The sequence below is a fragment of the Lactuca saligna genome, chromosome 6 (assembly GCF_052625555.1).
Source record: "Lactuca saligna cultivar CGN05327 chromosome 6, ASM5262555v1, whole genome shotgun sequence".
In the NCBI taxonomy this organism is placed as follows: Eukaryota; Viridiplantae; Streptophyta; class Magnoliopsida; order Asterales; family Asteraceae; genus Lactuca; species Lactuca saligna.
The window spans coordinates 122,071,142-122,083,796 of record NC_136422.1 but is presented as its reverse complement, the minus strand read 5'-3'; the positions used below and the strand labels follow the sequence as shown (position 1 = coordinate 122,083,796).

The 12,655-nt window shown below is 40.4% G+C and overlaps 1 protein-coding gene across 1 annotated transcript in view; it reads left to right on the top strand.

Annotated features, from left to right (window-relative positions):
• The window catches only part of LOC145002863 (uncharacterized), a 34,232-nt gene extending 21,577 nt beyond the window's left edge, over positions 1–12,655 (top strand). Inside the window, exons 2-8 of the mRNA XM_078962048.1 lie at positions 10,425–10,459; positions 10,616–10,630; positions 10,747–10,758; positions 10,869–10,889; positions 10,952–10,970; positions 11,543–12,023; positions 12,070–12,655. Coding sequence (XP_078818174.1) covers positions 10,425–10,459; positions 10,616–10,630; positions 10,747–10,758; positions 10,869–10,889; positions 10,952–10,970; positions 11,543–12,023; positions 12,070–12,655 — 1,169 coding nt within the window. The remainder of the gene's footprint in view (positions 1–10,424; positions 10,460–10,615; positions 10,631–10,746; positions 10,759–10,868; positions 10,890–10,951; positions 10,971–11,542; positions 12,024–12,069) is intronic.

The window sequence follows — 12,655 nt, the reverse complement described above, 5'->3', positions numbered from 1 at the left end:
TGTGGTGCATGGGATAGCGGTTATGCCAAAAGGATATGGTGTAGTATTGGGTGAGCACCGTGGCACTGGTGGTAGTGTCCAGGCAGCCAAGTGAATCTCCTTGGTAAGGAAAAAGGAAAGGAATGTAGCTCCGAGAGGGAGTATAAGTTCACGGAAGTGAAAAAGGTAGTGCGAAGTTATATTAGAGTGCTTCAATTGTGGTTATTGCACTGTGTGTGCGGCGGTGATATGGAATCAAATTCGGTTTAGATGTCTACCGAGGTCACGGAAGGAAATTCCGAGGGTGTAAAGTCAAGAGGCTCATAAGGGATGTAGAGATGGAGTCTTTGATTCCCAGCTCGATTTTGGTTAAGAAATTGTGTATGTAGTGGTAATTCATCTTGGGGAATGTTTGGAGGTATTGTCAGTGTATCGGGTTTTCCAACCCGAGGTGCTAGATCCAGTTCAGCATGGGTATGAGATTGCGGAGGGGAACTCATGAGAGTTCCTATGAGATTAAGGGATGTATCGTCCTGTCAGCATGGAGGGGGTAAAGTTGAATTCAGACCGGGTTTTTGGTGGTTCAGGGATTATTTCTAGCTCACATGAGTCAAATGATTGTTGTGACTTGGAGCGAGCGACGTATCAGGGAGTGGTACTCGGTGGTTAGGTGTGGTTATCAGAGAATAAGGTCGGTGGCTAATTTGAAGCGGGGGTCAGAACACTGCAAGAAAAGAGAAAGTTGGGATTCGGGTTTCGATGGCTGTGAATTGAGGAATCCGGTATGGTTAATGCCAGGAGATGCACTGCAAGAGTAGTTCTGGAGTTGTGTTGCCGCAGGCTTCGAGGATGAAGCCTATTTTAAGTGGGAAAGGGGGGGGGGGGAATTGTAACATCCCGAGTCCAGGAGTGCAAGTTCGGGGTTCAAAGTGTAAATTTGAAGGGCAAATCGGCGAGTCTATGGGTGGACTCGGTGAGTAGGGTCGTGACTCAGGTCGCGTGTTAAGTGGCCAACTCGGCGAGTCCCAGGCTGGACTCGGCGAGTAGGCGCTGAGTGAAGAAAACCCTAATTTTGGGGGATGATCCCTATATAAAGGCATTATACCCTCTCCCCAGCCTCCTTACCTTCCCTTGAAGTCCAGAAAACCCTATAAGCGTGATTGTGAAGGATTTGAGTGCATTTGAGCCTTGGAGAAGAGATTTGGAGGAAGATCTTGGAGAGTTAGGAGGCTTGGAGGAAGGGGCTTTGCTTAGATTAGGATTTCCTTGCTGTTGAGGCTTCCTTTTGAGGTATTATCTCGTTTTTGGGATACTATTCATCTAGATTCATCATTTTTGGGATGTGTGGGAAGTTTAGCTTGTGGTATTTAGAGTTTGAAGGTTAGATCTGAGGTTGCTACCTCAGATCTGGAGTGAAGAAGGTCTAGAGTGCATTAAAGTCCCTGTTATTGAGTGTTTGGTGAATCCATCTTGTCCCAAACCCTAGCCCTAGAGTGTAAAATGCCTAGATCTCTTTATATTCATGTAAAGTTTGCCACTTTACGTGATGGAAGGGTTGTAGAAGGATAGATCTACGTTTTGGATCGATTGCATGGCCTTGAAGGCTTCTGTATGGGTTAAGAGCTAGTGGTAATCGGCGAGTCACAAGGGTGTACTCGGCGAGTTGCTTGAAGGTGGGCAAGAACTCGACGAGTTGGAAGAACAACTCGGCGAGTTGGTTGAAGATAGCCTTGGACTCGACGAGTCTGTTCTTCGACTCGGCGAGTTTGGTCTTGAGGTCTTAGCCTTTCCTAGTTAAGCTAAGAATCGGTGAGTCAAGGGATGACTCAGTGAGTTGAAATGGGCCCTTTTCAATGTTGGGGGACTCAGCGAGTTAGGGGGCTGACTCGGCGAGTCAGCGGGCTTACTCGGCGAGTAGAGTCAGCCAGAAGGTTGACTTTGACTTTGACTTTGACTTTGACCAAGAGTTGACCAGATGACTTTTAAGAGCATTTTGGTAATTTTTGGCTTTTATTTCGAGTTCAGTGTTGGTTCTAGCCAGTGGTGGAGATCATGTCAGTGGTCGGAGCATCTCGGTCTTATCTTTCCAGTCAGCAGTTGCGAGGTGAGTTATCCTCACGATATCAACAGGGTCTAACGCACCAAGGCCGACCCTTTATCGGATTGTAATCCGGGTATTGTTGTTATGTTGCTGTTTTACTATGTTTGCATCCTGGTAGTTAGGATGGTATTCATTAGAGACCTGGTTAAGGTCGGTATCCTGGTATATAAGGAGATGCTATGCTAGTGACCGATTAGGTCGCTATCCTGCTTAGAGTATGTTGTGTTACGTGATCTGCTAGATCGGTTTGATTGAATGAGAATTGTTATATGACAGTATGTTTATGTGCACATGGTTGTTTGAATGGGGTTGGGTTGAGGCAGGACCTGCTTTGTGCTGTAGGCCAACATACCCAGGGCGGACCGGTTATTCCGAAGGCCCAGCGAGAGGTCCAGATAGGCTGTAGGCCCCACGAGGGCGGACCAGACGTGTCGTGGCTCGGAGAGTGGACCAGGCTGACTGAAGGCCCGATGCGGGCGGACCAATCATACTGTAGACTTAGAGAGTGGACCAGGTGGGTTGAAGGCCCGATGCGGGCGGACCAGTCATACTGTAGACTCAGAGAGTGGACAAGGTGGGTTGAAGGCCCGATGCGGGCGGACCAGTCATACTGTAGACTCAGAGAGTGGACCAGGTGGGTTGAAGGCCTGGTGCGGGTGGACCAACCACACTGCAGACTCGAGAGACATTACTAGACTCGGAGGGTGGACCAGGTGGACTGAACGCCCGACACGGCGGACCAGTCGCATAGTAGACGCGATATGCATGGCTGTTCTGCGATTTGTTGTGATATAGCATGTTATGTGTATGGTATATTTGGTTGGTATTTTGGGGGTATCTCACTAAGCTTTCGGGCTTACAGTTGTGGTTTAATGTTTTTCAGGTTCTTCAGGAGACTGTGGCAAGGCAAAGGCGTGATCATACCGCTCCTCGTGTTTGTGATTTATGATATGGTTATGGGAATACTCTAATAATAAATGTATTGAAAACCTTTTTGTAATAACATGATTAAAATGGGTTGTTTTTGAAAAGTTAAATTTTGTTGAAATTTTTTGTCGTTACGATTCCCGACAAAGAGAATCGGGGCTCCTCATGGAGAGCTGCTCAGACAAATAAACTGCTTGCCTAGAAGTTCCTGCAAGTGTTATGACAGCTCCTGCATCTCTAGTGGTGCCAATCGGTACGACGCCTTGGTGATAAGGGCCACACCTGGCACTAGGTCAATCCTAAACTCCACCCTCCTCTCCGGAGGAACTCCAGAAAACTCCTCCGGGAACACGTCAACAAAATCCCTGACTACTGGAACCTCTAAAACTGAGGTCTGATCCCTGACCTGCGTATCTACCACCTACGCTAGATAACCAACACATCCGTGTTGAATATATCGTCGAGCCCTAGCGGCTGAGCAGAACCCTGAACCCAACCTGGTGCCCTTGCCATAGATAACCAGTTCTCCCCCACTTGGGGTTCTAACTACCACCCACTAACCCTTAAAGTTGATTATGGCACCGAAGCAACTAAGCCAGTCCATACCTACAATCACACACACATCCCCCATGGGAATCAAAATCAAGTCTATCAGGAAAGATACCCCGAAGATCTCCAACATGCAACCCTGATGGACCGAAGAAGCGAAAATCATGTGTTTGTTGGATATAGAGACTCGCAATGGACACTCTAGCTCTCCCATTAGAAAACCGAACTCCCTATTCAATGACTGAGAGACAAAGGACTGACTTGTCCTCGAGTAAAATAATACCAAAGTAGGTAAGTAGTTTACTAAGAATGTACCTAACATGGTACAACACATATATGCATCAAGAAATATAATCAATGAGATAAAGGATAGAAACGTACCAGCACCCACATCCGGTGATGCCCTGTCCTTCTCGACTGTAAGTTGGAAGACGTGTCCCTAAGCCCTCGGGGGCCCTGATCTTCCCTGACTCCCATTAGTAATCCTTGGTGTAGCAGGAGCAGGAGCCTGCATCGACTTGGCGGCTAGTAGTGGTCACTAGGCCTTCATATGGCCCACCTGTACACAATTGTAACAAAGTCTGACCCCAGAAGCTGAAGTCTATTGCCTAGAATCCCTAGAAATGTGGCCCTACTTTCCTTACTTGTGGTGCACACTACTAGATCGGTAAACCCCGGAATGAGCCTTCCGACACTTCCCGCAAGTGCTGTCGGGCTGAGCTCCAGACCTAGAATTAGCGGTCTTGGACTGCATTGGCGCCGACTGTTACTGCACCAGGGCCTGCCTCTGCTCCCGTAACGGTAACTCGATCTCATGCTCACGTCGCCTAACGGCCTCCTGTAGCTCCAGTAGTGTATTACAATGCTGCTAGCAACAACTAAGGGATATCGGTCTAGAGCGTGCTCAAATAACGTGTCATCTAAGCCTGATCAAAAGCAAACTCCAGGAAAAAAATCGCCCTCTTAGTGAACACGCGGGTGATCTCTGTCACTGTCTCTGTACCCTGTCTCAGATCCAAAAACTCCTGTGATAGCCACTTGCACTGGACCCATGGAATGTAGCGAGCGCGGAACATCTTCCTCAATGGCTTCGAAGTAACCGTAACTCTCTGATCATCAGTATATGACCCAATCATCAACCTCCACTAATCCTTTGCCCCGGACATCAGCAAGTTCAAGGCACATTTGACCTTCTGGTCAGCAGGACATGAGCACGTGATGAAACATCCCTCCATGTCAGATAGCCACCTCACGAATATGATCAGTTCCTAAGTCCCGTTGAAGGGTTGGGGCTTTGTGTTATCTAGGTCCCGGTACTTGAAAGCTCGCCATATCCTCGTACCTACAGCTGCCACGGCTGTAGAGGCTGCAGTAGCCGCAGTCTCTTCAATGGTTGCGTATCTGTCATCAAAATACTCCATCATGGTGGTCTTGATAGACCCAAACATTTATGGAATCTGAAACCCGACAATCTCGACCACCTCCTCGTAGATGATCTCCGTGACACGATCCTCTGTCAACGCTGGCCTATATTGGCTGCCAGCTCCTGATCCTGACCTGGATTTGGTCTCAAATCACCTCGTAACCACCATACTAAAAATACACCAGGAAAATATTAGATAATCTGCATAAATAACGGGGAACCAACTCCCAACTAAACCCTAGGGGTTGTGACTTCCTTGCTACGTGTATGGGTCTTGTGCTTTCAGTAGTACATTCCCATACTACCTTCCACAACTACCCATATTTGTCTTAAGTATCATCACAATGCCCTAATGATATACATAATCATGGCGAGCGCTTAATCCTCACTCCTAGAGGAAGGCTAAGTATCTCATAACTGGTTGACTGACCCCGCACAACTCACCCATGAAACTTCCACCAACCTTGCATTACTAGTGTATGCTAGTCATACATAATGTTGGACCCTGTTGACTTTCAAATATCTGATCCTACCGTAATACCTTCATCAAACAAGAACAGGAAATAAGGCCAAACCTACATTCTCAGGCTATAAAATCCTAATTATGTACAACTATGATGCATACACTAAGCAACTATAGTATTGATGTCAATTTCCTATAAAGAAATCATAGGCTATCAGGCATCATATAATCAGGCAATTCTATCATGCAATTCTTGAAGATGCCTAGCCTATTACTAGCATGTTGTTCTGACATATCACAATATCGAATAACTGCATGGTATTTTGGGGTCCACTTACTGGCTTCGGCTAATCATACACTCTGCATCCTCCTTTAATACTTTGAAAACCATTTTGAAAATCATTTCCTTAGTTTGAGACTGGATTCACAAGAGTGTTCCTCCATTTCACTCAAACTAAGGCACTAATACCAACTTGTAACATCCATAAAAATCATGCCAATTTAAAACTTTTTGATTCATTTTAAAACCAATAATTATTAAAAATTTGTTTTAAAATTACTTTCATATTTAGAGTATCCCAGAAATCAAGATCATAAAAATGTGAGGAAGTGCATGATCACGCCTTCGCCTTCCCGCGATCATTTGAAGTACCTAAAACAAAATACAAAACTGTAAGCCTGAAGCTTAGTGAGTTCCCCCTAAAATACCTGCACAACAAATAACACACATATAATATAACAACATACTACGGGCCCAATCAACCATTGGGTTAGAATGCCCTAGGCCCTCAACCATCAGGTTGGAATGCCAACACACTATGGGTCCAATCATCCTTTGGATGGTATACCCTCGACCTACAACCATCGAGTTAGGATGTCCACATACTATGAGTCCAAGCATCCTTGGGATGGAATACTCTTGGCCAACAACCATCGGGTTGGAATGCCCTAGTCTGTTGGCTCTCACACAAAGAAGATAAGCCATAACCACCAAATCAATAATGTGCATATATATCAGATAATCACATACAGTATACATTAAGACAAACCGATCTACAGATCACTAAGCATGGCAACATCCTATCTACCAGGATACCGATCTAACTGATCATAACCACATAGAAACATCCTATCTACTAGGATACCGATCTAACAAATCACATTAAAAATAAACCATGTTAACAATCCACAGACGTTGGTGCCTTCGACCCTTGAGTATAGTGAGGAAAACTCACCTCACAAGTATCTAGGGATGATAATGTCAAACTCCCTAAATACAGTTCCAAACTCAATCACCTTCCTCCACCAATGATCCACTTCCATAAATTTCTATAATACTAAAATACCCCCAGAAGTCAAACTGGTGAACTCTTGGTCAAAGTCCAAGTCAACAGTCAAGGTTAACAGTCCATGTTGACCAAAGTCGTCGAGTATAGCTCACTAACTCATCGAGTGCCTTTGAAACTCAAGTAAATGTGAGAACCCTATTCGAATTGCCAAGTTTCCAGAAAACTCATCGAGTCCATGCAGTGTCTAAAATGTCAGGAAACCCTAACTAACTCGCCGAGTCATCTTACTGACTTGCTGAGTCCATGCAGAAGCAAAAAACAGCCAATCTTCATCCAACTCGATGAGTTGACCATGCAACTCGTGGAGTTCCTTTAGTCTATTTCTCATTCTGATGCTTTTACGTGATACCAAAGATCCAAACTGTAGATCTAGGCTCCTAGGGTGTTATTATCACGTAAAGTTGCTATCTTTACGTGCATGCATGGCTCCATGAAGCTAAACAACTCATAACTAGTCTTAGAAGAAGGTTTTGGACACGAGGAAGAGCCAAAGCTTCATAAAGCTTGAGGCTTTATCTCTATAAGTAGAGGAAACCGGATTTGAAACCATGCCCTTGTGACAAGCTGAAAGTGACCCCCATTTTGCACCAAAATGCACATATTCTCACCTAAGAAGAGATCTAACAAATGGAAGGTCAAGGTAAGGACTTTTTACCTTCAAATGCAAGCCAAGACGATGTAGACACTGGATCTACAAGCTTCATCACGTTCCAAGCTTCTTAATCTTCGAGCTTCTTCAACAAATGGACCAAAAACACACTTTAGCCTCTCACACACTCAATAATAGGGTTTATATCGATTAGGTTTGCTTCTGGTCGACAAAAAGTGGTTAGGAGGTTGGAAGAAAGGGAATAAGGTCCGGTAAATAGGGTGCAAACACTAAAAATTAGAATTTCCATTCACAACCTTTACTCGTCGAGTCGGGGTCCTCCAACTCATCGAGTAGAAGTCATAAACCACACGGCCTGACTAGGTTTGACATAACGAGTTGGGGCCTCTAACTCGCCGAGTTCCCTTAATAAAATGAAAATCAAGCTTTCAAAAACTATGCCTGGGTGTCGGGATGTTACATTTTTTTATCCTCATTCTGTCAGAAATGAGACACTTCATGAAATTGGCTAGCCCTCACCATTCCTTCATAATGACCAATTTTCGGGAAGAATAAGATGCTTATATAGTGTGTCACAATTAGGGTTACACTGTGTAAACCCTAATTTTCATGCCCTTTCATTTCCATGATCCATGGGTAGAAAACACCATGGAGCATCCTATGGGTTTTAGCCCAACTTGATAATCCATGGAGCATTAGCCCACTATACAAGTATGGATGATTTACACAATCAACCCATATATCTAATTAGTCTCCTTTTGATCACCTAATTAATTCCATATTAATTCTTGATCAATACTAATTAAATATTCTTATTAATACATTAAAACTTATAATATATTGATAAACCTTAAGTGTTATTTCTCTCATTTTAGTTTATCCAAATGCATGATGCCATGCAACTCAAATGGACCATACCACTCGGAAATACATACCAAATATAATTATGGACTTAGACACTAATCCAACAGTCTCCCACTTGGATAAGTCTAAAACTATTTTTGCGTATGAGTTCAAAACCCGACTAGCAATCGTATCTCTTAAAAGTTGTTGTCGTTGAACTCTGAACAAATCAATGATGCATCCATTAGATAGGGGATCATATATTCCTCCATTCTAGATATCATATGGACTATGACATGGATTAAAATCATTCTCTCTATCCATTTGTTGTTTCCCGATTTCCGATTTATGACGACCGACTAATTGACAAATCAAATCAGTTCTAGCATGAGCAAGCACTTTGGGGTGTCATCACTAAATCATCAAGGGGCCTATAGATATCGTTTTTATCCCTTTAAGGGTGAAAGGAATGGATAAACTTCGACTCATAGGCTTGTTCTACTACTCGTAGAATCATACACAAAGGCACGTTTTATAACACCGAGTTACCAAATACGGTTTCGTGCAATCAATTTATAACCAACTCATAGGCAACAAGTCATATCTCTAGGTTTGAAGAATATAATATATTATCGTCTTATGATCACTCGTGATAAAATCCATGAAGTGATTCCGGTGAGCGTGGGTTGAATCCAATACTCAGAACTTATGAGTACTCATGAATGTTGTAGCACCACTTGCTATGTCCAATACCTTGGACATCTACAATCCAGCTTCATGACAGTCTTGATTCATATCTACCTACAACATATGATCAACTATGGATAGTTTACATAAAATAGTCATTCAGGAAGAACAACCAAGTTATTTTGGAAGTCAAAACATGTAAAGCGAAACACAAGAATAATCGAATCCAATATGGTCTCGGAACTTATGAATATAAATAAAACACCTTTTATTTATCATCTTATTGATTACACATTATTCATTGCATATTGTTTCAAACTATAAACTTTATACTTGAATTAAAACAATAGTTGTTACATGCTTCAAGCATGTACACTATGTTTTCTAAACACTAGTCATGCCATACACCAAGTATGCATACTAAGTTTATCTATGATCTTTACTTTGTGAAAGAGATCGATTGAATATAATTCCATTGATTCTCATTTCACAGTCCCAAATCCATACCGCAAATGCAAGAATTCAAAATTCATGCCATTTACCGAAATATTGTTAGATTTTAAACTTATATGCATTGATTCTCTTGTAATGATTATGCACAAAGTCACAAAGACTTCTCAACAAACGTTACAGAGTATTTCAATGGAGATCAACTCCATGGAAACATCCTTCTTGCATTAAGTTTTTATAATTTTACACAAATTTAATAACTTTCGCCTATGGAAACATTTTCATATTCCCACTTTGACTATCACTTCTGAACAAGAGTTGCCTCTTTTCAGAATATGTCAATATGGTCCTTCCAAAATTAACATTATACTTCCAACTGTTCCTGAGCAACCAATCTTTGGTAAACCTTAGATTGTCCTCAACAGACATTACAGAGTATTTTAATGGAGATCAACTCTATGGAACATCCTTCTTGCATTAAGTTTTTATAATTTTACTACAAGATTTTATCCACACTTATTTTTTAATAAATGTAGGTAACTATTAGTTTGACTAACGCATAATATTTATTCATAAATTTTTAGTTAAATAACGTAAACAAAAATTATCTTATTTTACAAAATGATATAGAAATTTAGATATCCACTCATCTCATATAAAATTGTATTATGTGTATCAATAGAAAAAAAATTACATATTAATTTTAAAATAAATTAGATTATAAGATCTTTTGTATTTCAACTTTAATTTTGGCTTCCACTAAATTTGGATCTCGCCTCTGCCTTTTTTTGAATTTCATAATTGCCCCCACCAAATTTGAATTTTCCAAAATTTTAAATTCCACTATTCCACACCCATAAAACCAAAAATCTCTGTGCCTCAGCCCTGCTCCACGATTCTTTCGGCTCTTTTGCCTACATGTGTTCGATTTTTTACCTTCTAGTTTTCCACTCTTTCTTTCCCTATCTTTCTTCTTATAATATCATCATTTAAATCTCGTAATTGAATATTTGTATTCTTTTGATTTTCGTTAAAAATTGCAGATCTTGATTGGCTCTTGTTTGTTGCTAAACCACTTGTATATTTTAAATTCTATGTTTCGTACACATTAGGGAATCAATGTATCATTTAGATTTAATTCATACTGATATATATACTTCTGATTTAGCATCACCTAGAAGTGTATTGTTGATAAAAATGTTTTTTTTTTTCTTTTTTTTAATATTATATTCAGGTACCAATTTCCATTGTTAGTTCAACCATCTACTAGGATGGCCAACAATTTTATCCTCCAACTAGCGACAACACTTACTCTCCGTGTATGGTTCAAGTCTCCTATAAACACCTGATTTAATCTATTTGTAGGGTGTTGTTCAAGTAAATATGTGGGTAGTTCGACTTGAGAAAAGCTGATGAAGATATGGTAGAAGCAACTGTTAAAATTGTTTTAACAACATTATTATTAGGTTATATTTATGTTTTGATAGGGTAGGTTAAAGTTGGATGATGTAATGTTTCTACTAAGGAATTATGTGTTACTTTTAAATATTAATATTAATTTGTGTATTAGCTTAGTTCATCCACCTACTGTATTTTCATTATAATATTAATAGTAATATTTGTATTAACTATATTTTTTATCTACACATATAAAAATCAATACCTACACATAAAAGTATCTTTACCCACACATATGTTATGACACGTTTCACCCGCTCTTTGTGGGTAAGATGCCATGTAACTTGACACATCACATATGTAGCCCACATCATTGTCCATGTCATTAGACATGTCATCAACCATCACAACAAATTGTAATACTTTTATCCACACATACTTACTAGTTTTATCCACACATTAATGTGTAGGTATAGCTCGTTCTATACCCACACATAACGAATTTGTAGGTAACGATCTTTATCTACAGAAATGAGCCAACACATAACGACACTTAATTTATGTGTGGGTAAAAACAATTACCAACACATATAAGGCATTTACCCACTCATAACGTGTGTGGGTAAACACCCAAATTTCTTGTAGTAATGCATGCATGCTTATTATATACATTGTTTTGCCCATCAACTGCAATGGGCTCTAGTTGCAGCGTCTAAAGATGTGACTGAGGTACATAACTTTTTTAAGACTTTAAACTTTGTAGTTAATGTCATATCTTCTTCTTCCAAACGTAACGATCAATTGCATGATGTTCAAATTGCTGAGATTTCTCATTTAACCGAGGTTGGAGAGTTTGAGAGTGGAACATGCACAAATCAAATACGAGCACTGCAAAGGCCTGGAGATACTAGGTGGAGTTCTCATTTCAAATCAATATGCAGTTTGATGAGATTGTTTGGTCCATCTTGTGTAGTATTGAATGAAATTGATATAAAAGGTTCTACATCTTCTCAAAGAGGTGATGCGACATATGCAGTTACACATGCATTATCATTCGATTTTGTCATTGTTATGCATATGATGAAAGAAATAATGGGGATAACTGACAAGCTTTGCCAAACATTACAACAAAAATCTTTAGATATTGTTAATGTTCTGGCCTTGGTTTCTACAACAAAAATATTGATTCAAAAGTTTAGAGATGAATGCTGGCAATCTCTTTTGGATCTGGTGGTTCGTTTTTTGTGACAAAAATTGCATTATTGTCCTTGACATGAATGAAACATATAGATATGTAGTTCGCCAACGTCGTAACAAAGACAATGTAACCACAGAGCATCACTACCGGGTTGAACTATTTATTGCTGCTATTGATAGTCATTTGCAAGAGTTGAACTCCAGATTTAATGAGTATGCAACAGAGCTTCTTCGTCTCAGTGTTATGTTAGATCTAAGAAAATCCTTAAATGTTGAGGATATATGTAAATTGGCAACATCATATTATCCTCTACACTTTACAGATCATGAAAGGAATTTGTTGAAACTTGAATTACAACATTATGAACTAGATGTGCAAAATCATCCACAACTGAAAAATTCTTCTACAATTTCTGAGTTGTGTAGAGGCCTACATGAAACAGGAAAGTCGGGTACTTATCATTTGTTTGATAGATTGATTCATCTTATATTGACTCTACCTGTTTCTACTGCGACATCTGAAACAACATTTTCGGCAATGAAACTTGTGAAAACACGACTTCGAAATACCATGAATGATGATTTTCTTAAAAGTTGTTTGCTTGTTAACATTGAGAGAGAGATTGCTGATACATTTCCTACGGATGAGATTATAGAAGATTTCTATTCCATGAAATAA